We start from the raw sequence: 26150 nt of genomic DNA, 5'->3' as shown, positions 1-26150 counted from the left end.
CACATGTGCCAGTCAAACACTTTTAGTCCCTGCAGCAAATCAGAAAGATTCCAACCAAGTTTCTACACTGGCTGGTGACCCTGCCACGGATGCAGGAGAAAAATATTCAATACTAAGGGAGTAAGTGATAACAAAGAAAATACTGAGCCACAGCTACAGTGGGACAATCCAGAAGGAAGAGGGGGAGTACCAGATTTTGCTACTTGTGTCACACAAGCTAGAAAAACCTACCTCTCCCACTGGAGAAGCAAATCTACATTCCACCCATTTCCTTGCCTTACCATACAATTATTTCTCCTTGGAAAACAGACCCTGGCTAGACACTCCACTCCAGGATAAGGCTGAACAGTCCTAGTTCTCTAGACTGTCTTTGTTACAAAGACTGGATTGGGGTAGGTGGGAGTGGTGGGAACTGTAAAGATTATTTTAAAGTGAAACCCAGAGAAAATATCAAAGCTGCCACTATGTAGCACCAGCAACCAATTCTTGGACTTCTCTTCCCTGTCTAGTAATCTCCCTACAGAAGGTAACAACTCGAATAGCTCTTTCTTCCCTGCAAAGTCTGCTGGTACCAGGTTATAACCCGGACAGTGGGGAATGTCTGCCTTAGGCTAGTTTGTGCAAGAGGGCCACCTTAGGTCTCCTTGAGGACATTTATCTTTGCGCAGATCTTGAGGGCGGGGCCCAATTTGATGTTCATGGCACTCATAAGATGTTCTTCTTTAAGTAATAAAAGGGCCTGTCCATCAATCTCCTGGGAACGAAATTCCTCTGCAATCTCTTGGCAGCCTAGAAGGAAAGAGTGAGACCATACATGAGAAACTGCATAGTAGGACCAGACAAGGAGGGTGAAATTAAAAATGAAATGGGGCTAGATGATTAATCCCAGAGTCCTTGTCCTAAATTCAGTAATAAATATAAAGGTATGAGACAGTAAGCTTTGAAAGTAAAATGAAATTAGAACCACTGGTTATTATAAAAATGAAAAACGTGTCAGATGTGGTATACCTGTAATCCCAGGAACTGAGGAGGCTGAGGAGAAAGATTACAAATTCAAGGTCAGCCTCAGCAACTTGAAAAGACCCTGTCTGAAAATGAAAAATGGCTACAGATGTGGCTCAGAGGTAGAGCATCCCTGAGTTTTACCCCAATAACAAAATGAAGAAAACAAGATCAAGAAAGGAAGAATAACCTAAGTTGTTCAACTACAGAAATAACTTCATGTTAGGTGTGGAGGTGCATACCTGTAATCCCAGCAACTTGAGAAGCTGAGACAGGAGGATCAGGAGTTCAAAGCCAGTCTTAGCAATTTAGTGAGGCTCTAAGCAACTTAGTGAAAAGGGCTGGGGATGTAGCTCAGTGGTAAAGCCCCTGGATTGACTCCCCCGTACTCCACCCCACCCCCTCACCCCTCAAAAAGAACTTCATTCAAACAAGAAGGAAGGCATAGCCCCTGCTCATTTATTTCTAGATGGCTTGACAACTGCTGGTAATCAACTGATTTGCCTGAGACATTTCCTCTACTTTATACAAGAAGTTATTATTTGAAATCAGTCAAAGAAAAGTTGCAGAGGGGTACTCTTTGTGATCATTGGACCAGTGGGTAGTACAATTTGACAAGATAGGGAATACAGGAGAAACCCCTAAGTGTGGAGTAAAAAAGTTTTTTTTTTACTCCACACTTAGGGGTAAAAATGGAGTAAGCATGGAGACATGCTTGATGCAAACTCAGAATTTAGACAGGTAGTTGTGTACATGAAGATCAGGTGCTCGTGGAAGGGTCTGAGCTCTGTATAATAGATTTGGCAGACATCAGTTGATGTGTGATGATTTAAATCATGAAAATTAATGATGTCATCTAGTGAGAGTATATAAGAGAGGCCCCAAACCAGTTACACTTAAGGAAAATAACAGAAGAAAGAGTCTTTCCTGAGGAATAATCAAAGGAGAGTACTATAACCCTAACCCTAACCCAAGAAATACTGCCAAAGGTGAGTAGCAATTCCTGACTTGCGAAATGTGATAAATGTTCTGCTCTACACAATGTTCTGAGGGTGAATGAAATGATGTCAGTGAAAATCTTTTGTAAGTTGAAAATGTGTTAAACGAAGTGTCTCCACCACTCAAAAAAAATAAATAAAAATTTAAATATAAAGCCAGGGAGGAAAGAGCAAAAACATGCATGTTTTCTTGTATGTTGGCAAAAAAAGATTAAATCAAATAAGAAGGGTGATTTTCTTTTACAGAGAACAGTCCTATCTTGAAAATGGCCAACAATGGTGCCCTAGTTTTTTTTTTTTTTTTAATTTTTTTTTTTTTTTTGTAGTTGTAAATGGACAGCATGTCTTTATTTATTTATTTTTTTATGTGGTGCTGAGGATCGAACCCAGTGCCTCACATATGTGAGGCAAGTGCTCTACCACTGAGCTGCAATCCCAGTCCGGTCCCTTAGTTTCTTTACTGAAAAAAAAAAAAGTCTTAGCCAAATATGGTGGTGTACGCTTATAATCCCAGCTTCCTGGGAGGATGAGGCAGGAGTATCACAAGTTCAAGGCCAGCTAGACAATTTAGTGAAACCCTGTTTCAAAATTAAAAAGGGCTTGGGGATATGGCTCGGTGGTAGAGCAGCCCTGGGTTCATTCCCCAGTACCAAAAAAGGAGATAACCTTATGCATGGTGGGCATCATAGTTAATCACAGCTAAAAAAATTTTTATCCAAAAGTTACTGGTGAAAAAATAAAGCTGAATCATTAAAAAAAACCAAACACTGCAAAACTACTCACATAGTAGAAGATGATATCAACCCAGAAGGAAATTAAGAAACCAAGCTGTGGGCAAGCAACCTGAATACTATCAAGGTAGAGCTTTTGTACTATCACACGCCCATGATGATTAAAGTTAGTAATGTTCCCTCATACAAACAAAGGCCCATGTAGAATGACCTAAGAAAAACAAAGACTTGGGTTCTGTGGGAAACCACTCAGTACCTTGAAGAGAAGCGATAAACTCATACACCTCCTCTACGCTCCAACGACTAGGATTGCTGGACAGGAACACAGGGTTGATGCCATGTAATTCTGGTGTAGGGGGAGCTGTAATAGTGTTCCCTAGGTCACGATCACCATGTCCAGCTCTTACTGACAATGGCCCAGGAGATGTTGGGGAGAGCGCTTCATCATAACTGGAATTATCTGAACCCCGGCTAGAGTCTTCTTGACCCTGTAGAGAAAACAGTAAAGTCAGGAATAATACTGTCATGAGTGCTTCTCTTCCTTCCACCACCAACCTAGCTTAGGCAAGAGGAAAAACTAGTCTTAACCCGTGTGAAATAATCTGCACATTATTTGCAAATGCCCAAAATCTACTCTGAAGTACCTTTCAAGTGTGAACTCTATCACTTCCTTGATTCTCTCCTTGTATTAAAAGAGATCTAGATTATCTCCACTTAAGTACAGTGTAAGGATTAACAGATACATGAACCAACAGTAAGGAGAAAGGAAACAAGGAAGCCAGAATCTCTCAGAATATGAAGTAACACAATTAATAGGAAACCAAAGTTCTGGTATTGCATCCTTTCACAAGGGCAAAGAATTTTTCTCCCCTGCAAGGGAAGGAAAAAGGACTATTTTAGAAGTAGCTGGCTCTGTAAGAATAGCTTACCCGGTGACGCTTGCCCTGGATCTTGGCACGGGCAATGTCAGAGGAGCTGCGGCGGGGTCCACGCCTGCGAACACGAGCATAGTTGGCTTCCTGAAACTCTTTCATTTTTTTCCTCTTTAACCGGAATTGGTGGCTACAGCTCACATTGTACCTACAAATCAGGGCACATACAGGATATCAAGGTGCTAGAAGAGACCACTCGCTACCCTGCCCTACACAGGAATTGGTACTTTAAAAGCCGATTTGGAGAAAGGAATGAAAACAAAGAGACACAAAATGTTAGCTGTGAGATAACCCTGGGGAAGGGATATAACATTAGATGGAAAAACTAGTGCTCAGGGCAAGGCAGGTGATGCACACAGTACCTCTTTGCACAAGTCATGGAGCAAAACCTCTTAGAGCCACGAAATTGCTCTGCAGGGGCATATTTCCCACAGTACTCGCACTTCAGGAGATTTGCCTTCTTATCTAACTCTGAAAAACAAGGAGAGTTACCATGGGCTTCTACTGCCCCTAATCATCATTACACCTAGAGCTGGATTCTAATTTTCCCAAAGACCTACACAGCCAAACTGAGAATTCCTAAAACCAAACACCAAGACTTATCCTTCAAGAGTATAAAGTCCTCAAAGTCTTCCTTTTTTGTTTTCCAAACTGGGTATTGAACTCATGAATATACTACCACTTAGCTACAGCCCCAGTTTCTTTAATTTTTTATTTTGAGACAGGGTTTCACTAAATGGCCCAGGCTGGTCTTGAACTCGTGATTCTTCTGCCTCAGCCTCCAGCTAGGATTACAGGCATGCACTGCAGCATCCACCAGCCCTTAAAGCCTTATTATTTCTATTTTAAGCCTGATTATTTCCTAATTCAACTCAGATTTCATATATAACTCCACTTCTTTATAGGAAAGAGGAACTAATTACTAATGCCCTAGAAAGATATCCAATCCATCTCCCACAAAGATTTCCAAAAGCATAGGAGAAATTTTAAATAAAAGTCCTCACTATAGATTATAAAATCTAGAATAAGGAGAACTGGAAGTTGAGAACTTAAATGTCCTATGTGGAAACTAGAGAAAAAAGAAGAAAAAATGGGCAGTGAGGAGGTGTCTCAGAAAATAGAAGGGAAACTAGTAGAGGAAGGGGAACAGGGGAGGGAGGAGGGGGAGGAAAGAGGAGGTAAAGGGAATAAAACTGACCAAATTATATTGTTATATTGCGTGCACATACACACATGTAACAACAAATCCCACTATTATGAATAATAATGCACCTATTAAATGTCTTTTAAAAATAATTTAAATGTCCCTGTTCTTTTTCTTTGAAGCGCTGAGGATCAAACTCAGCTAGGTAAGCACTCTACCACTGAGTTACAGCTCCAGACTGTTATTTTATCTTTTGGAAAATATATCCTTACACAGTAAACAATAATTCATCAGGTTACATTAGCTTGATAAAATACCTGCAACTCTATAACTCCTTTTGTATGATTCTATATACTGATATACAATATGGTTTCTATGTATAGATGGACTTCATCTAATTCATACTTTAAATATTTTTTTTAGTTGTTGATGGATCTTTATTTTATTTATTTATTTATATGCAGTGCTGAAACTTGAACCCAGTGCCTCACTCATGCTAGACAAGCACTCCACCACTGAACCACAACCCCAGCCCATAATTCCTACTTTAAATAAACATTTTTTTTTTTTTTTTTCACTGAATTCTCAAACATTTCCATGAACCTCTTTCTCCCAGGTGAGTCTCTAAACAAATACTCACCAGCAGAAGGGCTGTCCCCTCCCAAAGGGCCACTTGATTGACTCTCATTCAGTCCTGTTGGGAGGCCAGTCTGTAGTGGCTTCTCAGACTCCTTCAGTAACTGAGAACAACCCACCTATTCAGGAAAAAGTTCATAGTTAAGATAACCTAATTCCTTTCTGCCTCTCTATAGCCTTCCCTAACACCTCCTGTTGTCAAGTCTTTGCCTAGATCTCTGAGTTAATGGTCAAGTCTGGTTCAGAGAAAATTCCTTTTATTACTGCAACCAAGAATCTCCTACTTTTTTCAGATAAGCCTCTAGAGAACAGGTTCCTACTCTAGCTCCCTGTCTTGTCCTTCTCTTCCTAAGGAACAGCAGATACAAGAGAAATCATAATGCCTGGGTTCTAGTCCTGCTTCTGCAACTCATATACCAGGAAAGTCCCTGAACTTCTCTACATGATTTTCTTCATTATAAAACCACCAAGTTTACCTATCTAAACAGTTTTAATAGGTGATTTTCTTCCTTTTCTTCTCTTCCCAACATTTTCACTTTCTGGTCCACTCATACATGCTTTCCTTTCTTTCTTTCCTTCTTTTGCAACTAAATAAACAGAATAAATAAATCATTCTCTAATAATTAAATAGTTCTGTGCCTTTTGTTTTTATTTTTAAAATTCTTTTGGTACTAGGGATTGAATCCAGAGGCACCTTACTACTGAGCCAAATCCCCAGTCCTTTTTGTTTTTAATTTTGAGACAGGGTTTCACTAAGTTGCTTAGGGCCTTCTTAAACTGCTAAAGCTGGTCTTGAACCTGCAATTCTCCTGCCTTGGTTTCCCAAATAACTGGGATTACAGTCTTGGTGCCCATCTGCCTTTTGTTTTTAGAGGAATTTAAAAAGACACAATCCAACCAAATCCCCACCATATGGCCCTGTTCTCACCGGGAAAGGTTCCGCTCCTTCCTGGATAACAAAGCCTTCAATGATGTGGGTGAGAATCTGGGGCTTCACAATAGCCTGTGGGGGTTTGGAGTCTCCCATTTGTCTGGACACCATGGCTAGCGTAGGAGGTGGTGCTGATGGGGCGGGGGTCAAGGCTACTAGTTCACTGCTTGGGGTACTAGCATTCACACTGGCCACTGGTTCAGCTTTCTCTGGAAAACAAACACATATTAAAGAACAAATATGGGATAACATAACAGATCCACCTATTAGCTGAGCCAGCCTGATTTTCAATAATCTATATTCTCTTTTGATCATTCACTCTCTGATTCTGCTTCTAGATCTACTGTTTGTCCACCAAATTTAGGCCCATTTTCTACTGAACCAGTTTTATCTACAGCTCTCTTAGAACAATTCTATATTCTCTGTGTGTTCCAATAGCATTTTAGAAACCAGTTACCTCCAAGACTGCTCTTCTCTTCCATGACTTTTGGGCTCTCTGCTGCTGGAGATGCCTTGGCAGGAAGCATTGAACCCAAAGTGGAGATGTCATCTCTCTCTTCCTCAGACTCAGCTTTGCGTTTCACAGCCAGTGTCTGAGGTTTACCCTACACAATAAAGAACAGGGAAAAAACCCAAGATTTAGGCATAAAGAATAATAAGGAATTACAATCACTTCCACACTTTCAGAAAAAATTTTCTTAACTCCATGTCTATTACTTCGTGTACTTCCAGAGATACTCTAAATTCTAGTCATCCCCAATCAATATAACTTCTTCATAAGGACAAAACAAAATGCAGTACCATTTTAATGCACAGTCATGACTTAGACCATGAGGCCCTGTATTCACTGTGACCCAAAGATTGCTTTGGCTAATGCTATTTTTTGTTGTTATTGTTACTTTAGATGTATATAATTTTTTTATTAATTTTTTTTTTTAAATTAGAGCTTTATAGTCACACATAGTAGTTGGGTTCATCCCAACAAACTCATACATATATAGAATTTGATTTCAGTTCATGATTGTCCCCTTTTCCCTCCCATCTTCTTTCCCCTCCCCTGTTCTCCTTCCTCTATTAGACTTCCCTTGCTTGTCTATTTATACATGTTTGATTGGTTCTTTTTACTTATGTATAAAAGTGACATTCCCTATGGAATATTTGTATGTGCACATGATTTTTAAGATTTCATTGCCTCCCCTGACCTATCCCTCTACTCTGTCTCTCAAATTCATTCTTCTACATTACTGACCTTCCCTTTATCTTTATGATATCCTTTCCTTCCCTCTCCCTTTATTTTTTATTTTTATTTTTTGGTACTGGAGATTGAACTCAGGGGCACTTGACCACTGAGCCACATCCCCAGCCCTATTTTGTATTTTATTTAAAGACAAGGTCTCACTGAGTTGCTTAGCACCTCACTTTTGTTGAGGCTGGCTTTGAACTAGCAATCCACCTGCCTCAGCCTCCTGAGTCACTGGGATTACAAGCATGCGCCACCCTATCTGGCTTCCCTTTCCTATATTTAACTCTAGTTTCTGCATATGAGAAAAAACATTCAAGTTGAGTTTCTGAGTTTGTCTTATTTCACTTGGCATGATGCTTCCCATTTCCATCCATTTACTGGCAAATGCCACAATTTCATTAATTTTTTATAGCTGAGTATAATTCCATTGTGTGTGTGTGTGTGTGTGTGTGTGTGTGTGTGTGTGTGTGTGTGTATAACATAATTTCTTAATCCATTCATCTGCTGTCAGGCACGTGGGTTGATTCCATAATTCAGCTATCACAAACTGCACTGCTATAAACATTGAGGAAGCTATATCACAATAGAATGACAATTTTAGATCTTTTGGAAAAATACCAAGCAATGGGATAGCTAGACTGATTAGGCTACCTTGATCTAACTTAGAATACATTAAAAACCTCAGAATGATTTACAGTATGAGGTTCAGATGTTATACATATTAATCTATGATTCTTATAAAAAAAAGTACATAAATACCAGTATCAAGCTTCTCAACTCTTTATTCCCCTACTCAGCTGAATTCTATTTCCATTCAGTACAGGTCCATTCTCACAGTAGTAACATCAGACATCACTCACCGGTAGATGCACAGACTGCATGTAGAAGGCAGCAGGAACCTGGGCTACAACAGGTGAGGAGGTGGTAGCCCCACCCTTAACCACATGTGCTGTCCCCTGCACAGAAGCAAGGGTCATCCCAGGGGCCAGTGTAGGAGAACACTCCTGCAGTGCACCAGGAGCCTGGGATGAAGATGGTGAGGAAGCCAAATGGGCCTGGCCAGGCTGCACTGTACCTGGCATCCCCCGGGAAGTAGGTACAGCAGCTGCCAGCTGTGCCAAGCCCAGAGCCTGTGCCTGGGCTGTACCTGGTTGCCGGGTACCCACAACTTGCACAGGGATATGGGGTGGTGGTTGCTGGGTAGCTGACATCTTAGCAGCCCCTAATTGAGGAGGTTTAATAGGTGCTACAGTTGGTTTGGACTGGATGGGAATGGGTGGCTTGGGAGTTGGGTCAGGTGGAAGGGACAGGGGTGAAGACTGAAGCATGGGCTGAACTACAAGGGTTTGAGCTTGCTGCTGGGACTGGGAAGGTGGGACCTGCTGAGTAGGTGGGACCTGTGGTGGCTGAGGGGCAGTGAGGGTTGTAGCTTGCTGCTGCTGCTGTTGCTGCTGCTGCTGCTGCTGCTGCTGCTGCTGTTGCTGCTGTTGCTGCTGTTGCTGTTGCTGCTGCTGCTGCTGCTGCTGAGCCAACTGGAGGTGTGTAGCTGTGTGAAGTAGCTGCGACTGGCGGTGCTGAAACTGTTGCTGGTGATGAATGGCAATCTGCTGCTGGATCACTACCTGCTTCTGCTGGAGGTGGATCTGTTGCTGTTGCTGAATCAGAGAATGGGGCTGGATCTGTGTGTATGTGGCTACAGGAACAATCCCAGAATAGAACAAAGGGGAAAAAGAACAGAAAATAATAATCCTTCAAAATTAAAAGTAAAATCATTTTTCCAAGGCTTACCTAGTTTTAAACTACACTGAATAGAAATCTAGCCTGTATAGAACTTGGACATCACTTCATTCATATTCTTTCCACTGAGTCAAGACATTACTAACCACCCACCTCTGGTGTAGCTATCATAGAAAAACTCCCTGGCTCAATCAACACCCTAGGCTCAGTAATTTCAAACATCTTATCCTTTCACTCTATTCAGGAGTACAGAGGTTGGCCCTTTCTCTGTGTGATTAGGGCTGATTCCATGTTTTATTCACTTTCTCACCCCTAAAACACAGTCCAGTGTTGACACATGAAAAGTATTTAATATTCACTGAAAGAATAAAGATCCACAGATTTAAAGACATCAATATATTTCCATAGATGCCTGTTTTCAAAAATTCATCAGTTTAGGTCACCATCTAAGAACTCTGAAGAGTCAGAAGCTGCAGACTCAGACTTTACTCATAATCTCCAACACTCCATATTTTACCAGATTGTCCAGAGAACACAAAGTATGTATAAAATGTGAAAGCACTTTGGAAATAGAAGTGTTGTAGTACTGTTGGACAATGGTGGCACACACCTGTAATCCCAGTTACTTGGGAGGCTGAGACTGGAAGATCACAAGTTAAAGGTCAGACTGAACAGTTTTGCAAGACCCTATCTCAAAATGAAAAATAAAAAGAGCTGGGGATTTAGCTCAGTGGTAGAGCACCCTAGGCTCCATCCTCAGTACATCGAAAAAGTCAGAAGTGCTATAGTATTTAAATACCTAGTTATTAGTAATACCTAATTAACTCATCAAATTTTTATGACTAAACTATTCAAATATACCAATGACTAAGGTATTAAAAACAAAGAAAACAAAAAAATCAACATTACCAAGGAAGATATATATATCTAACTATTTTAACCACCATATCTTATCTGAAAGGAAGTATAAACTACTTAGAGCTATTATTATGTGTTCCTTTTCATCCTCATCACTAATACAGGTAATCACAATTTGACTATATGAAATCATGGTTCTATTTGCTAATCTTAAATATTCTAAAGTATATTTTTTTGTTTTTTTAGTACTGGGGATTTAATCCAGGGATGGCCCTTTTTATTTTTTATCTTGAGTCAGCATCTCACTAAGGTGCTCAGGTCCTTGCTAAGTTCCTGAGACTGGCCTTGAACTTGTGATCCTCCTGCCTCAGCTTCCAGAGTCACTGGGATTACACAGGTACATGCCATAGTGCCTGGCTAAAATATTTATATTATATCTCCCCTACACTGGACCAACTACCATTCAACAGAATTAATCTCCTTTACTAAACCGTACAGAGAATCTGCTTTTCAAAGATTATCAGCACCTCCTAGAACACAATAGGCAATTCAGTAAGAACTGGGTACATGAATAGGTAGAATGAGTAAACTACAGAACTCAAGGGCCTAAGGAAGTAAACAAGGGTAACTTACAAGCTGATCATTGCTTGAAAGATATAGATAAGACCTTTATCTGTTAACTATTTTCCTGTCCTGAACTAATACGCTCAAGGCTGATGTGATTCTTTTTCCTTCCACTACTCCAAGGCCAAGAGAAAAACAGGGCAAGGAAAAGTAATCTGAAAGATTTCAAATGAGTTCTGAGAGATTTATGATATTATGTGAGGTGATAACATACCTGAGCTAATAAGGGTCTGGCTTGGCGCGGGTGTAGCTGTCCGTGTCAGGTTCATGCCCACATTCTGTTGACCACTTCCATCAGCATCTGCCTTCTTGGCCGCTGCACTTTCTGCCTCTGTCTGGCTGCCCTGGCTCACAGTCACTGTTTGGGCAGCAGGCAAGGGCTGAACCACTCCTGTGCCCTTCCTGGGACAGCTTCCACCACCCATTCCTGAAGAAGGCAACTGACCCAGACCCCCAGGTGCTTGGCCACCTCCACCTGGACCCATTGGCCCTGAGAGGCTGGTCCCACTGCCTCCACCTGCTTGACTGAGGTTGAGAGATTGGCCTGAGGCCCCAGTAGAAGCCTGTGCCACAGCTAGGGCCTGGCTAGAGGCCTGAGAAAGGCTAGAGACAGGGGAAGCTCCAGGAGGAATGGCCTTCTGAGAGGAGCCTTGCATTTGGGGTCCTTGAGCTGAGGCCTGTTGGTTCCTCACTGCCAAGTTCTGCACCTGAAAGATATTTTTAAAATAGATTTATCTGACTAATTTAAAAACAGCAAAGATAGCTATTGTGTCATATTCCATACCTCAACTTGTATCCCTGCTCCCACAATATATATTAAAGGCCTTCCAGAGAAACTCTGTACATATCTGATTTTTCAGCCTCCTCCATTCCCTATTAAGACTATCATCAAGTTTTACCATTTGTTCCTAGAAAATCTCTTTGCTTTTCCCTTTCCTCTCCATTCATTCATTCAACAGCTACTACATATCTACACTTCAGATATTACACTAAATTCTGGAAATGCAGGTATAAAAGATAGTCCCTGCCCCTAATGAAAACTTCCTAAAAAAGAAGAAAATCACCAATTATGATGTAATAATATGCACAAATGTAAATAAAGTTCTACACGAGTACAGAGAAGGATTATCAAGTAACATTAGGGAGATCAAAATGACTTCCTAAAACAAGTGATGTATGATCTAAGACTGTAGGTAATAGTGAAGATAGTGATGTGAAGAAATAGCTAAGAGCACTTGCAAGGACACAGACCCAAGAAAGAGCACAGCACTTTTCGAAATTATAATTATTTCATTATATTTGGACTGAGTTGCAGGAATGGAAAGAAATGAAACAAGGTTGAGCCTGGAAGCCAAAAAGGTCGTAGATTATTAAGGGGATATATGAAGAAGAATATGAACTTCAGTTTAGACAGCAAGCATATCTGTCTTATTCATTCTTATCCTCACAACATCTAATGTAGCAACTAGCACATAGCACTCTACTATATGAATAAGAGAAGAAATGATTTTAAGAGGCCACTAAAGAATACTAATGAGAATAAACATGATCAAGGGCTAGGGGTCTAATTGAGTGGTAGAGCACTAGGTTAACATAAGCAAGGTCCTTCATTCCATCCCCAGGACCATACACACACACACACATATACACACACACACACAAAAGATAAACATGATTAAATCTATAGTTGAAAACATCCTTTAAGAAATACCTTGGGGGAAAAGAAAAATGCTGGGGCTGGGTAGATAGCTCAGCTGGTAGAGTGCTTACCTCACAAGTACAAGGCCCTGAGTTCGATCCCCAGTACCGCAAAAAAAAAAAAAAAAAATGCTGTCTTATCCAAAAGCTGAACATTCACATGCACACACACACTCTCAAACCCAGAATTCTGCAAGGAAAACTCCTACCATATGCAAAAGGAGGCATGTATAGGAATATCACACCAACACTATTCAGATTAATGAAAGCCTACAAACAACCCAAACTACCATTTATAGAAGATAAAGCCTGGCATGGTGGCACATACCTGTAATCCTAGCGATTTGGGAGGTTGAAGTACTAGGATAGCAATTCAAAGCCAGCCTCAGCAACTTAGCAAGGCCTTACTCAACTAAGTGAGACACTGTTTCAAAACTTAAAAAGTAAAAAGGTCCATGTGGTTCAGTGGTTAAGCATCTCTGGTTCAATTCCCAGTTTCAAAAGAAAAAAAGAAGAGAAGATGAATCAAAAAAGAAGATGAATCAACTGTAGTATATTCATCCTATGAAATTATTATATAAAAATTAAAATTAACCAACAATGGCTACAAAACAAATAGAACTTGAAAATATGCTATTAAGAAAGTATCCTCAGTCAAGATACTAATCTGCCTACAAAATCAATAAAAGTAATTGTAAAATAAGACAAGTTTTTTTTAAAAAAAGCATTCTCAGGCCAGGTGCAGTAGTATACACCTCTGATCCCAGCCATTGGGTAGGTTGAGGCAAGAGGATCTATTGAGCCCAGGAGTCCAATGATAGTCTGGACAACATAGAAACACACCACTGCAAAGAAAAGTGTTTTCTGCCTAGCACAGTGGTGCATGCCTGTAATTCCAGTGATTCAGGAGGCTGAGGTAGGAGGAACACAAGTTCAAGGCCAAACTCAGCAATTTAGCAAGACACTGTCTCAAAATAAAATAAAAAGGGCTAAAGATATAACTCAGTGGTTGAGGGCCCCTGGGTTCAATCCAGTACCGCCATAAAAAAAGTATTCTCACAAATAGATCACATATAGCACAAGTACCTTATAAATTTAAATAAAAATTGTATGTATGTGTGTGAGAAAGGGGGAGGGTAGGTGTCTGGGATTCCTTCAAATTAATCCACAGGCAGAGGGGAAGGGCCTAAAGAGAATGATGATATGTCAATAATTATCTGAGATTTTTCATGATTAAAAGTACCCTTTTTTTTTTTTGGTACTGGGGATTGAACTTTACCACTGAGCTACAGCCTCCACCCCTTTTTGTTTTTTTTCTATTTTGAGACCGAGTCTCACTAAGTTGCTTAGGGCCTCACTAATTTGCTGAGGCTGGCCTCAAACCTGAGATCCTCCTGCCTCAACTTCCAAGACAACATATAGAGATGCAGTAAGAGTATATAAAAGGTACCCAAGGGAAGGATGAACCTAGAAATCAGAATGACTATTATCATGGGTAGGGGTAGGCAGTGCATGGAGTGGGACTGCTTGTTACACTTTATTTTTTGGTGCTGGGTATCGACCCAGGGCCCCACACATGCTAGACCAACACACACATGCAGACCCCCAGTCTGCTTATTATTTTGTTAAAAAGTATTGAGTAAATAAATAAAAGTGGACCATGAATAGATCAATGACGAGTATCACAGTTAAGGACTATGAGTTATCTAATTCTGTGTACCGTAGATACAATTTTTTTAAAAAATGTGTAACAATATGTTTTTTTAAATCATAAAACAGTAATAGTAATGTGAAAGAAGATCACAAGAAGACAAGCCTGAAGTCAAGACAACTATTGAGGAAACGAGTACAAAAAGCCAGGTAAAAATAAGGACCTGAATTCAGATAGAAGCAGCAAAGGGGAGGATCTAGCTTTGGAAAGAGTTTTACAAGAACCATCAGGACTGAAAAAACAAAAACAACAACAAAGAATCATCAAGACTGGGTGCGAGGGCACATAATATCTGGCAATCATGCCGTTTTTTAAATCAGCTTCCTTCCCATAATGCCTATTTCTAACTTTCCTACTTTCCCTATACCTCAGAACCACTTTCTCAGCCTGGCATGGTGGCACACACCTGTAATCCCAGAGACTCAGGTTGAGGCAGGAGGATTGCAAGTTCAAGGCCAGCCTCAGCAACTTAACAACTATATTTTATTTATTTCAAAATAAAAAATAAAAAACGGGGGTGGTGCCAGGCACAGTGGCACACTCCTGAAATCCCAGCAGCTTGAGGGGCTGAGGCAGGAGGATCTAAAGTTCAAAGGAGGCCTCAGCAACTTAGCAAGATCCTAAGCAACTCATGAGACCCTGTCTCAAAATAAAAATATAAGAGGGCTAAGGATTTGGCTCAGTAGTTAAGCACCCCTGGGTTCAATTCGTGGTCCAAAAAAAAAAAAAAAAAAAGAACCACCTTCTTTCTCCTCTTATTCTTCACCTCTGCAGAGAAAATAAAAACCATTATATGAACACCACCTCATCAGTTTTACCACCCAATCTATATACATTTACCAGTATGTATTTCCTTCACTTCCCCCTTCTCTCCTTCCTCCTAGCAAAGAGCAATCCTTCTCTATATTCTGGGTCCATCTACTCCTACCTTCTCAGCAAGCTTATCACAGAATTTATCTCTTGTCTCTTCAACCTCTCTTTCTCTATCAGCCCCTCCCATCTCTGAATAGCACATTCCCTTCTCCCAGCTTTGTCCTCCTTCCCCAATAATGTTAAACTCTTGTGTACCTTAACTGTACTCAATCCCACTACCATTCATTCCTCAAATTCATATTATTTTGGATTCAACCCCCCTCCAACTCCACTGAAGCAGCTGTCCCTCCACATATATCCATCCATCTTTTCTATCATATTCAAAAGAGATGAGCACTCCCCTACACATATATTCCCATTTGTATCATCTTATTCCCTTTTCTTCATGACACTACACAGTCCAGATTTTCCTCTCTCTCCATCATTCCTGTTTCCCTTTGTTAGCCCATTCCTCTAACCAACCTCAAACTGCTATTCTAAGGGCTCATCCTAACCCTCAGGGCTCCATACTTAATGTTCTTCTCTTCTATCCATACCATCTCCCTAAGCAATTGTAAACATTCCCTTGATTGCAATTATCACCTATATGTCTACTACTTTCACATATTTACTTCGAACCCAGACCTCTCCTCTGAATTCAAGAACCATATATTGCTCTCAGTATCTTCTTACATATGGCTCACAATCACCTCTAAGTCTGCGTGTCCAAACCTGAACCTCACTCTAAATCTAATTCTCCAATGTCCATCTCATGAATATTATCAACAGTCATCCAACTGCTGTGTAAGATCTCACTCAACATCTCCCTCAATTTCCCCATCTACTGAAACAGTTCACCTTCTTCTATGATTCTTCTAAATTATTCTCAAATCTACACATTTCTGTTCTTCTCCATTGTTACACACCTAATCCAAACACCATCTTTCTCCTAAACTGTTCTAACACTATTATTCTCCCTATTTACACATCATTTTATTTAGTCTGTATAGAGGAGTACACAGTTTTTCAAAAAAGACCTCTCCACATCACTTCCATGTTTTAAATCCTTCTACAGCTTCCTATTACCCTTTACATAAAGCTCAAAAGCCTGATTACAGCCACTGAGGCCCTGCAAGATGAGGTTCCTCCCACCTGTCTAGACCCCTTCACCCAAATGCCAGGAAAACAAGCCGCCTTTTGATTCTTCAAATAAACCAAGTTCCTTCCCACCTCAGAATCTTTAGACATAACATTCTCCTGGCCTTCAACACTCTCCCACATCCATACCTGGCAAACTTCTATAGGCTCTAATTTAAATGTCACCTCTTTGATTTCTATCCCCCATCCCTTTTCTCAGAGCACGCTGTACTTTGCAGTAAAGCAATTATGACACCATTCACATGACGGTTTAATGTCTAATGTTTTGATGGTCTATGATTTCCATAAATGTAGTGATCATGACTTCCTTGGGCCTCCAAAGCTAAGGAATGTGGGATACATTAACAAGAGTTAATACTCTTAAATATTATGTCCAGGCACTGTTCAAGCAATTGCATGTATCAACTCAATTTATCCTTCACACACACACACACCATCAGGCAGGTATACTATAATGCCTATTTTATAGATGAAGAATCCATAGCAGAAAGATGGCAGGTCTCTTGTACACGGTCACAGTAAGTAATGGAGCTAGAATCTGACCCAAACAACAGAAAAACATTTTAACCACTACCATCTGTCCCTCAACATACTGATACCCCAGTGTTTGATGAATGAATAAACTGGCTTGAAAAAACAATATGGGGGCAGGACAACCTTATTTTTGGCTCCCACTGTTATCAGCAAAGTCTAAAACAAAGGTCTTATTTTATATAACTAGCTGACCGAGGTCTTCAAGCAGGTTTCCTAGTGTTTCTTGTCCAGATACATGCTATGCTCCTCAATATTTTTTTTTCCTTTTTTTTCCGCCCCCAGTACTGGGATTGAACTCTGGGCCTCACACATTCTAGGCAAGTGTTCTACCACTAAGTCACATCCCCAGGTCTTTTTATTTTTTATTTTGAGACAAGGTTTCACTAAATTGCCCAGACTAGCTTCAAATTTGTGATCCTCCTGCCTAGCCTCCTGAGCAGCTGGGATTACAGTGTGTACCACCACATCTGGCTTCAATGAGTCTTCTTAAAGTACTTTTCTTAATCCTGTAATCTGCTGCAGAATGTTCAATAATGGTCCTTGCTGCCTATGAAGTTGACTATAACCTCCCTTTACTCATTAACAATGACCTCTTCTACCACAGGCCTATTATCTCTCCTTTATCCTCATCCTAAGCCCATACACACTCATATTTACATATATGACTTATGCCCTAACACTTGCTGTTTTCTTTCATTTTCTCCTCACTTCAAATCAAATCCTACCCAGTCTTTTGAAGATCACTAAAGTATTCTGCAACCAAGTCTTCTCTAAACTTGTGATACAAAGTTAGTACCATCTACTTGAGCACTTTTGTTCTCCAACCTCTTTGAAGATTTGACACATCCCTTTTTGATCCTCCAAAATTTCTAATACATATCTTGAGTACATCAATAAAAAGAGCTCAATATTGCTTACTAACTGATAGACTAAAAGAATGAAATAATCATTATCAAATCCTACTCTGTATTTCATCCATAAGCTAAAAAAGTAAATGTATGCATTTTGGAAATAAGTCATAGAAAGTTTTGGTAAAGAAGACTTTTACTGGGGAAAAAAGTGAACAGAAAACTGAAAGTTGAGAATGACTGCAACTCATAAGTAGAAGAAAACAAAGATTGTTCCAGCAACTCAGCCAGGTCTACTTCACATGTAACAACAGAATTCCCTCAGTCATTCCTTACCTTCAGGAGACATTACTATGGGAAAGAATTAAATTTGAATAAAACTGAGCCACCAAGGACTAGGAGAAGAGTCACGAAATTTATCCTATATTGAAAGTAAGACTTGCCAGATCCACAGGGCTCTTTTCAGACAATTCTATCCTTTCTAACTCAAGTTAACTCAAAAGTTTTAAAGGATTCACATTTTATAGGGGTTAATGAAAGGGAAAACGAAACACAAAAAATAAGAGTTCTAAAAAGCAATAATGGGGCAGAGGGTGGGCCCTAGTCTGTGGCCATTCCCTTCATCCTTCCCAGAACCCATCCACAGTAAAGTGATTGCCACTGACCTGATCTGCATCTGCATGAACTCCAGGAGACTGAGCAGATGGCACCTCCTGTTGGACTGCAGCCACTGCCCCATTAGGCATCAGGATGAGTTGGGAGGCTAGAGGCACATTCCGGCCCAGGGTCCGGTTTACCTGTAATAGGTTTCCCAGCTGTGGCTGGCAAGGAGAGGAGGAAGAAGAGCAAAGAAGAAAAGAGTAGACAGAAGAAATGAAAGGGAAGGACCATAAGAAAAAATAAACAGCAGGTATTAAATGGCTAAACCCTGGCCCTTTCCACACCGACCCAAGAATCTCTTGTTCTCCATATAGAACAATGGATCATCCAGAAGAAAACCTAGAATATACAGAAAACTATGGACTGATAACAAAGAATCAAATATCAAAGAAGCTGAGACAAAGATCTTAGAATGAGTTAATAGATAAGCTGAAAGAACCCCTAAGAATTTGTGTAAATAAGTCACAGGTTTAAAAGCTGGACTACATCTAACACTAATTTAGCCAAATGTTAGTTTAGATTTGCAGGCTACTGTGAATACCAAGCATCAATTCAAGGTAAGTTAAGACATGAAAAGTAGATCAGCTTGTCTCAAAACATCTGGATAACCAAAGTTACATAAAAGTTTTCAGGTAGAGGATATAGCTCAGTGGTCAAGTGCTTGTCTTCCATGCGTAAGGCTCTGGGGTTGATCCCCAGCACTGCCAAACAATAAATAAGTATATAAACAAATAAAATTGCTCTCATTCAAGTTCTTGGCATGGAAAGCACAAACAGGAACTTATGCCTCTGAGACAATGGTTACTATCTCTATCACTTACCCGTAGATACATCTGGGCCTGGGACTGGTTGAGGGGTGGGGAAGTAGTATTCCCCAGTAGCACAGATTGAGTCAAAGTGGTGGCACTGGGAGAGCTCACACTCTGTGATCGGCTGATAAGCTGGGCGGCCGAGGTGGTGGCCAGATTAATCTGCATGACAGAAAGGAATCCAGACTGAGGATTTTGGAGAGGTTAAAAAAATGTACATAACTGACAAATTCAGAGTAACACAGTCAAGAAGAGACTATCTCACTCTCAAGGAGTCAGTGGGAAATGCATAATAACTTCCATCCGTAACTGTTATCCTGGCTACCTTCATATAACCAAAGTCAAAAATAAAACAAAGATGGGCCCAGTGGCACACACCTGTAATCCCAGCGACTCAGGAGGATAAGGCAAGAGGATCTCAAGTTCAAGGTCAGCCTCAGCAACTTAATGAGGCCCTAAGCAACTTGGTGAGACTCTGTCTCAAAATAAAAAATAAACTGGGAATGTAGCTCAGCAACAATGGGTTCAATCCACAGTACCAAATAAATAAATAAACAAACAAAATAGACCCTAATCACTTGTGCTAACACTTGAGAAGGCAAAAATATGAAATGGTACCAGGCATGGTAGCACACATCTGTAATCCCAGCAACTCAAAAGGCTGAGAAAAGAGAATCACAAGTTTGAGGCCAGCATTGGCAAGTTAGCAAGAAAGTGCCTTGGGGGAAAAAAAAAAAAAAAAAAAAATTAAAATGGGTTGGGCATACAGTTCAGTGGTAGAGTACCCTGGGTTCAACTTCCAGGACTACCTCTCCCAAAAAAAAGATAATATTAATAATGAAATGGAACAGATTTCAAGAGTCCCTTTCCTTTATCTTCTTTTCTTCACCAGTGTTTTCTTCTTCCTTACTTAGGTTTCCTCATTAAAGACTCCTATACATATGCAAGTTGGTTATCTTCCCTTTTAGTACTACCAGGCTCTACAGAATAGTAAATATCCACTTGATGGCTCAATAAACACTCTCAAATCAACTACACAAAGTAATTTAACCCAGGGACAAGGAATCAGTAAGAGAGGCAGTACTCACTGAGGCCTGAGTGGTAGAGGTCTGCTGCTGTGCAGTGCTGGTGTTTGGGGAGCTGGCCTGCCGACTGGCAGCAATTGTGGCCTATTAAAGTGGAAGGGAAACAAGAAATAGCACTTACAATGAAAAAAAAAAAAAAAAAAAAAGTTATCAGTCTTCCGGTAATAAATCACAAGTATAAAATATATAGAGATTTCAGGCAAGAACAGAGTATGGGAAGGTATGTTCACTAACCCAATAACCCTCACATAACCCTCCTAGAGCAGACAGGCAATATGTCTTCTTGTTCCCATTTTCTTTGAGGTAGAAAAATAACTTTTACACGGGTCACATCATGAGTCAATGACATAGGTATAGCTGTCTAATACTGATCAAATGTAAGCCACATATATAATTTCTACTATGTACAATTATTTTAAAAAGTAAAAAGAAACGGAACAAAGTCAAGTGCACTGGCCCACACCTGTAATCCCAGTGGCTCAGGAGACTGAGGCAAGAGGATCACTAGTTTAAAGCCAGCCTCAGCAAAAGCAAGGTGCTAAACAACTCAGTTAGACCCTGTCTAAATAAAATACAAAACAGGGCTGGGAATGTGGCTCAGTAGTCAAGTGCCCCTGAGTTCAAATCCTGATACCCAAAAAAAAAGAAAAGAAACAGGGCATGAACTTCAATAACTTATTTTCCCCAGAATATCTAAAATATTATCATTTCAACATGTAATTAATATTAAAAGATTACTGAGCTATTTACATTCTTTTTGTCATTCTATGTCTTCAAAGTCTAAAATCTTAGAGCACATCTTAATTTGAACTAAAGATATTTCAAGCATTCAATAGCTACATGCAGCTAGTGGCTACCACATTAGACACAACATGTCTAGAACACAGTCATTCTAACTCTAAAATGTGATTCTTCTCCAGTTCTTATTGCAAGTACAGAAGCTAAGAGGTATCCATCTTCCTATAAAAGGACAGGAGGCAAAGGAGATTTTGCCCCCAGCCTGGCTTCATGAGGATGCAATATTCCCCAAAAGTCCCTTCCCTCTTGGGTCAGCTGGCTGCTGAACTCTCACCTGCTGGACGGCAGCCAAGCTATGCAGCTGGGCATTACTGAGCTGCTGCTGGAGCATGAACTGGTGGAAATACTGAGCTGCATTGGGCTGCCGCTGCAATGCCTGCAGAGCCTAGAAGACAGGATCCAACAGTTAGAACAGTTCACACCTAACACCTATTCTGTGCAAATCACTGTAATAGTATGAAAGGTAGCCATGGGAAGGAGAAAAACTGATGGGAGATGGGGCTAAATCACATGATTTATCCATTTTTATATTTTACCAGCAAGTCTGTATAGTCCTCCAAAAATTGGAGAAGCAACTAATTCTAAGTCTACCCTCACATATAAAGAAAAGTAAAACAGTACAATTTATATGAATTCTTATTTCCAATTTGAGATCTAGAAATATATGATTTAGTAAGGACTAACAGGTTGAAAATAAACATGATATTGAATAATATAAAAAAAAAAGAAGAAAAATGAGCTAGGCACTGAGGTAAGAGGACAGAAAGTTTGAGACTAGCCTCAGCAACTTAGAGAGACCCTTAGCAACTTAGTGAAACTGTATTTCCAAATAAAAAATAAAAAGGGCTGGGAATGTAGCTCATGGTAAAGCACCCCTGGGTTCAATTCCCAGTACAAAAAAAAAAGAAGAAAGTGAAAGACCATATTCTAGGCATATGTAAAGGGTAAAGAACCATTAGGGGTTAGAAATAATGAAAAAATAAAGTGGCTTCTGAAAGATTCTATCAGGTAAATTTTTCAATTGGCAATTTCAAATACCAATGGTATAATACTAAGGATGTTTATCAAAATGGTATAGGTAGTTCAGTTTTAGTGTTAACTAGATTTTACTGCATTTTTTTAAAATATATTTTTTAGTTGTAGGTGGACATAATACCTTTATTTTATGTTTATGTGGTGCTGAGGATTGAACCCAGGGATTCATGTGTACTATATAAGGAAGCTACCATTGGGCCACAACTCCAGCCCTGCATTCTTATTCTTTAATAATTACAACTATCCTGCCAGGCATGGTGGTACATACCTATAAACAGGAGTTTGAGGCAGGGAGATAGCAAGTTGGAGACTAGTCTGGACAACTTAGTGAGACCCTACCTCAAAATAAAAATAAAATAAAGAAAGAAAGATAGAAAGAAAAAGAAAAGGGCTGGGCCTGTAAATAGCTCAGTGGTACAGTGCTTGCCTAACAAGTGTGAAGTCCTGGGTTCAATTGCCAGTAGCCCCCCCATACAAATTTATAATAATAATAATTAACTATTCTAATTACATACATAGTTATTCTAGCAACAAAATATTTTAAGTAAAATGTCTCATTCCCAAATAGAATTTTTAAAAACATGGAATTTGTTATTTATTTAAAAATAAATCTTTAAAGAGGTCCATGACACTTCCATTCTTCAGGGTCATCTACAAGAACAGCCAAAGGTAAAATCCTGACAATTCATGAAAAGAAATGGTTTGTTTGAATCTAGCTAGATGACTGAATACTAATTAAAAAAAAAAAAAAAATCTTAGTTGAAAAACTGAATTTCACTCTCTGTTTGCTTGTCCAAACTTCTACAAACTCCTAAGATTCTCAGGGCTGGAAGGAGCCTCAGTCATCACCTAATCCAATAGTCTCCAACTGCTGGAAAGAAACTAAAGACAATTACCTTTCAGCATCTTTGCCTACCCCACACCATATTCACAGATCCTAGCCCTTCAGAGTTCAGCCTCACCTGCACTGCTTGTCGTTCATACAGGGACATTTGAGCTATCTGGGGCCGAGAGCTGCCCCCTGAGCTGGAACTCCCATTGGTGGAGCTGGAGTTCTGCTCGCTCTCAGTCTCCATGATGGTATTCCAGGGTCCCCAAGGGTGGCAGTCTGACTCAAGACCTAGATGGAAGGAGTAAAGGATTAAAATTTACACCTTGATCCTAAACTGTTTTTGCATATTATTATTCGAGACCACAATAAATCTATAAGATATCTAAGAATCTTTCTCTTAAAGAAAATTCTAGAATTTCCTAGTCTACAATTCAATCTCAACAGCCATATCTTCCCCACCACCTTTTAAGCTATTAATTGTCTCAAAGGAAATAATCTTTACATATTCCTTCATGTTTGTCATTAAATAAAATCACCAGAAAGCAACATGGTACTTACAATGTTAAAGTCAACTAACATATCCTTCACACCTTTTAAGTTTAAAACCTCCCCAAACTTGCTATTATCTTATTTTTATATCCATCTCCATCATTATCATCTTAGCAATGGTCACCATTTACAGTAAAGCTTCTAATTGCCTTCTTTCACTGAGTTAGATGCTTGATTTGTATCATCTCTCACAGTGCTATAAAGTGAAATATTATTATCCCTACTTTGTAACTGTCAAAATAAAGGTTTTCTTAGTATCAATTCTTTAGATTAGTACATTTTGTTTTCAAGTCAAAAAATCTGTGATTAAAGCAGTATCATTCAGTATGAGCACTCATTATCCTCATTTCAAAGAGGAGGGCCTTAAGATACAGATATGTTAAATGGGTTATGGAAGGGCATAGAACCTAGAAGCAGAAGAGCTAGCCTACAATCTATATAGTATAAATAGCTGCCTGGCTCCAGTCCATACTACTAATAACACCACTCAAACCATGCCATTTTTCCTCCTTACATACCTCAGTTTCCCTATTTGTAAAAGTTTCACACTGTACTAACAGATTAAACCTATTAAATATATAACAATGAAAATCTTCAAAAAAGTAATATTCACCTTTTAGTTTTTACCAAAGTATCAGAATTTAGCCTCTAGGGACTATATTAAATTTGCAAAACAACACATATGTAAACACTACTGAGAACCAAGCAAAGAGATAGATGAAGTATTCTTCCAAAGCAGCACTAAATGATATGGATTGTTGCTCATTCTTATTTTTCTCCCTTTTTAAAACTTACACACTATATTCTCTACTTTTGAGGCACTCAGCAACTAGATATATCAGGTCACCAAAGCACTATTTGGTTTAGGAATGTAAACATCAAACCAGAATTTCTACTAAAGATGTCAACAATTTTATTAGGGTGAACAGATATATCTTAGGGGAATTGCATCCAAAACAAACAAACAAGCAAGGCAAATAAAATTAAACCACCTGGACTTGGCAATAAAATTGAGATTTTTCCTTACTCTATTCCCAATGTCTTCCAATCACATCATTATTCCCCAAGCACTCTACCCATCTCTTCTCTTTCCTTTAATAGGAAATGTCACTGCAAACAAGGATATAACCCAAAAGGTAGAAAGGAGAAATCATATCAGCTTCAACTCCAGTCTACCTTCTCCCCACATCTTTTACCAAAATATCAAAGCACTAAACAGATACAGACCCATGAATCCTCATTATCAGCATGTGAAGAAAAAAAGTGGGTAAGGATTAGAGGCAGCACGGCATAGTTGTATAGATTATTGGACTTAGTTCACTGGACTGAGAGACATGAGACCCCAAACTAGTTATAGATGGGATAATTCCTACATGCATGTGTAAAAATGCTCATATTCATTTTCCCCAAAATGGAAGTCTTATTAATATTTTTTTTTCAAACTGTGAAATAGAAATGAAAGAGACCAATTTAAAAGTCTTTTCTATCAGGGGAAAACTGTCATCAAGTGGATCCTGCGCGCATAAATCTATTTACGATCTATGTTATGACCCAAGATTACATACAGAAAGTGAAGACAACAAACAGTATGGGAGGCACAATGAACTGAAAATTTCAGAATTAAACTGGGGCGGGCGCGGGGAGAGCGAGAAGCTGATGTACAGAGCACCTTAGAGTAGCTAAGCCCTGGTCATGCTGGAAGGTAGCATTTTGGTGTGCAATGGGTTCAGCTGGGTAGGCGCACAGACCTACGGAAGCTAGAAAGGGATACTGAGGTAGACCTCATGGATATAAATGAGGTCTACCTCAGTACTGGGCTTATTGGTTCAAGAGTTGGAGGAAGTCAATTATCTCTAAGCATAAAACTCTATCTTGCAGAAAGAATGGGACATGAGAAGGAGAGTAAGAGGAAGGTGGTTCAGGGAAGACAGTGCCAAAGAAATGGAAATAATCTTGGGAATAGGGATAACAGACGCCCAGGAGTTCTTGCTCTATATAGAGCCTTAATGAAAATGCCGGTCCAAAAAGACATCAAATACACTGAGTGAAGAGGACAAATACAGCGCCAGCAGTGAACAGATTTAAGTGAGCAGGGACAGGCAGGAGGGATACAAAAGTCAAGGAATTGGAGACTGAGGAACCCAGCGGACCATAAAAAGCAGGGAGATAACTAGACAGCATGCTCGGATAGAAGGACCAAAGTCAGAGAGTAAAAATGAATGGGGAAATAAGCAGTAAGAGGCAACAGGGGTGACGGACAGACAGCACTAAGCACAGAGAATGAATAGCAATTAGATTTGGACAGGCAGAGCCAAAAGACCGTAGGGCTAAGCGCTGGAGGTAGGCAGGGAAAGCAACTGGGGGAGGTACCTGGGGCGTTACACAGACGGAGGTGGCTGGAGAAACATCCCCGCGCAGCCAAGCCCCCAGAGGTCCTGCCCCTCCCCGGCCCGCGGTCGCCCGGTTACCTTCGCGCCCGGCTCTGTACCCGAGTCCTCGCGGGGGGCGTCCACCTCATGTGCCGGGGTCCCCAGTCGCCAGGCTGGGCGGGGGGCTTGCTCGGCCTCCGCGGCGGGCTCCCCTCGCCTCCTCCCCTTCCTGGAGGGGCGGGGGCGCCGAGGGCGGGGTGGGAGGTGCCCTGTACGGCCGCCGCTCCCCGCCCCTCCCGCCGCTCCGGGTGCCGGCCCGGCCGCGGCTCTGCCAGGCCTGGGGGCTCGCTCCGGGCCTGTCACTTCCTGCCGGGCC

At 40.3% G+C, this 26150-nt stretch overlaps 1 protein-coding gene across 2 annotated transcripts; it reads right to left on the bottom strand.

The window, feature by feature from the left end:
- Window positions 1–6: 6 nt before the first annotated feature.
- On the bottom strand, window positions 7–26050 carry PHC1 (polyhomeotic homolog 1). 2 transcript variants are annotated; one of them, XM_079143145.1, is made up of 15 exons: window positions 25874–26050; window positions 22987–23144; window positions 21264–21374; window positions 20195–20275; window positions 19119–19268; window positions 18303–18458; window positions 11051–11543; window positions 8478–9310; window positions 6832–6979; window positions 6372–6583; window positions 5448–5562; window positions 4026–4134; window positions 3661–3811; window positions 2988–3219; window positions 7–789 (listed from the first exon to the last, which is right to left on the bottom strand). In XM_079143145.1, the coding sequence occupies exons 2-15, from the start codon at window positions 23098–23100 to the stop codon at window positions 635–637; spliced, it is 3060 nt and encodes a 1019-aa protein (XP_078999271.1). In that variant the 5' UTR covers window positions 23101–23144; window positions 25874–26050; the 3' UTR covers window positions 7–634. The 2 variants fall into 2 exon arrangements, with proteins under 2 accessions (XP_078999271.1, XP_078999270.1); XM_079143144.1 differs by lacking the exon at window positions 25874–26050 and adding an exon at window positions 24633–25836.
- Between the last annotated feature and the right edge of the window lie 100 nt (window positions 26051–26150).

Source organism: Sciurus vulgaris (genome assembly GCF_902686455.1).
Source record: "Sciurus vulgaris genome assembly, chromosome: 5".
NCBI lineage: Eukaryota > Metazoa > Chordata > Mammalia > Rodentia > Sciuridae > Sciurus > Sciurus vulgaris.
The sequence above is the reverse complement of the archived record's forward strand: the minus strand, read 5'-3'. Positions and strand labels throughout refer to the sequence as shown.

Coding starts and splice junctions, on each gene's coding strand:
- PHC1 (XM_079143144.1), bottom strand. Junction 18,459..19,118: donor AGGCCCAGATGTATCTACGG/GTAAGTGATAGA, acceptor TCTCCTTGCCAG/CCACAGCTGGGAAACCTATT. Junction 11,544..18,302: donor TTCATGCAGATGCAGATCAG/GTCAGTGGCAAT, acceptor AATATCTTTCAG/GTGCAGAACTTGGCAGTGAG.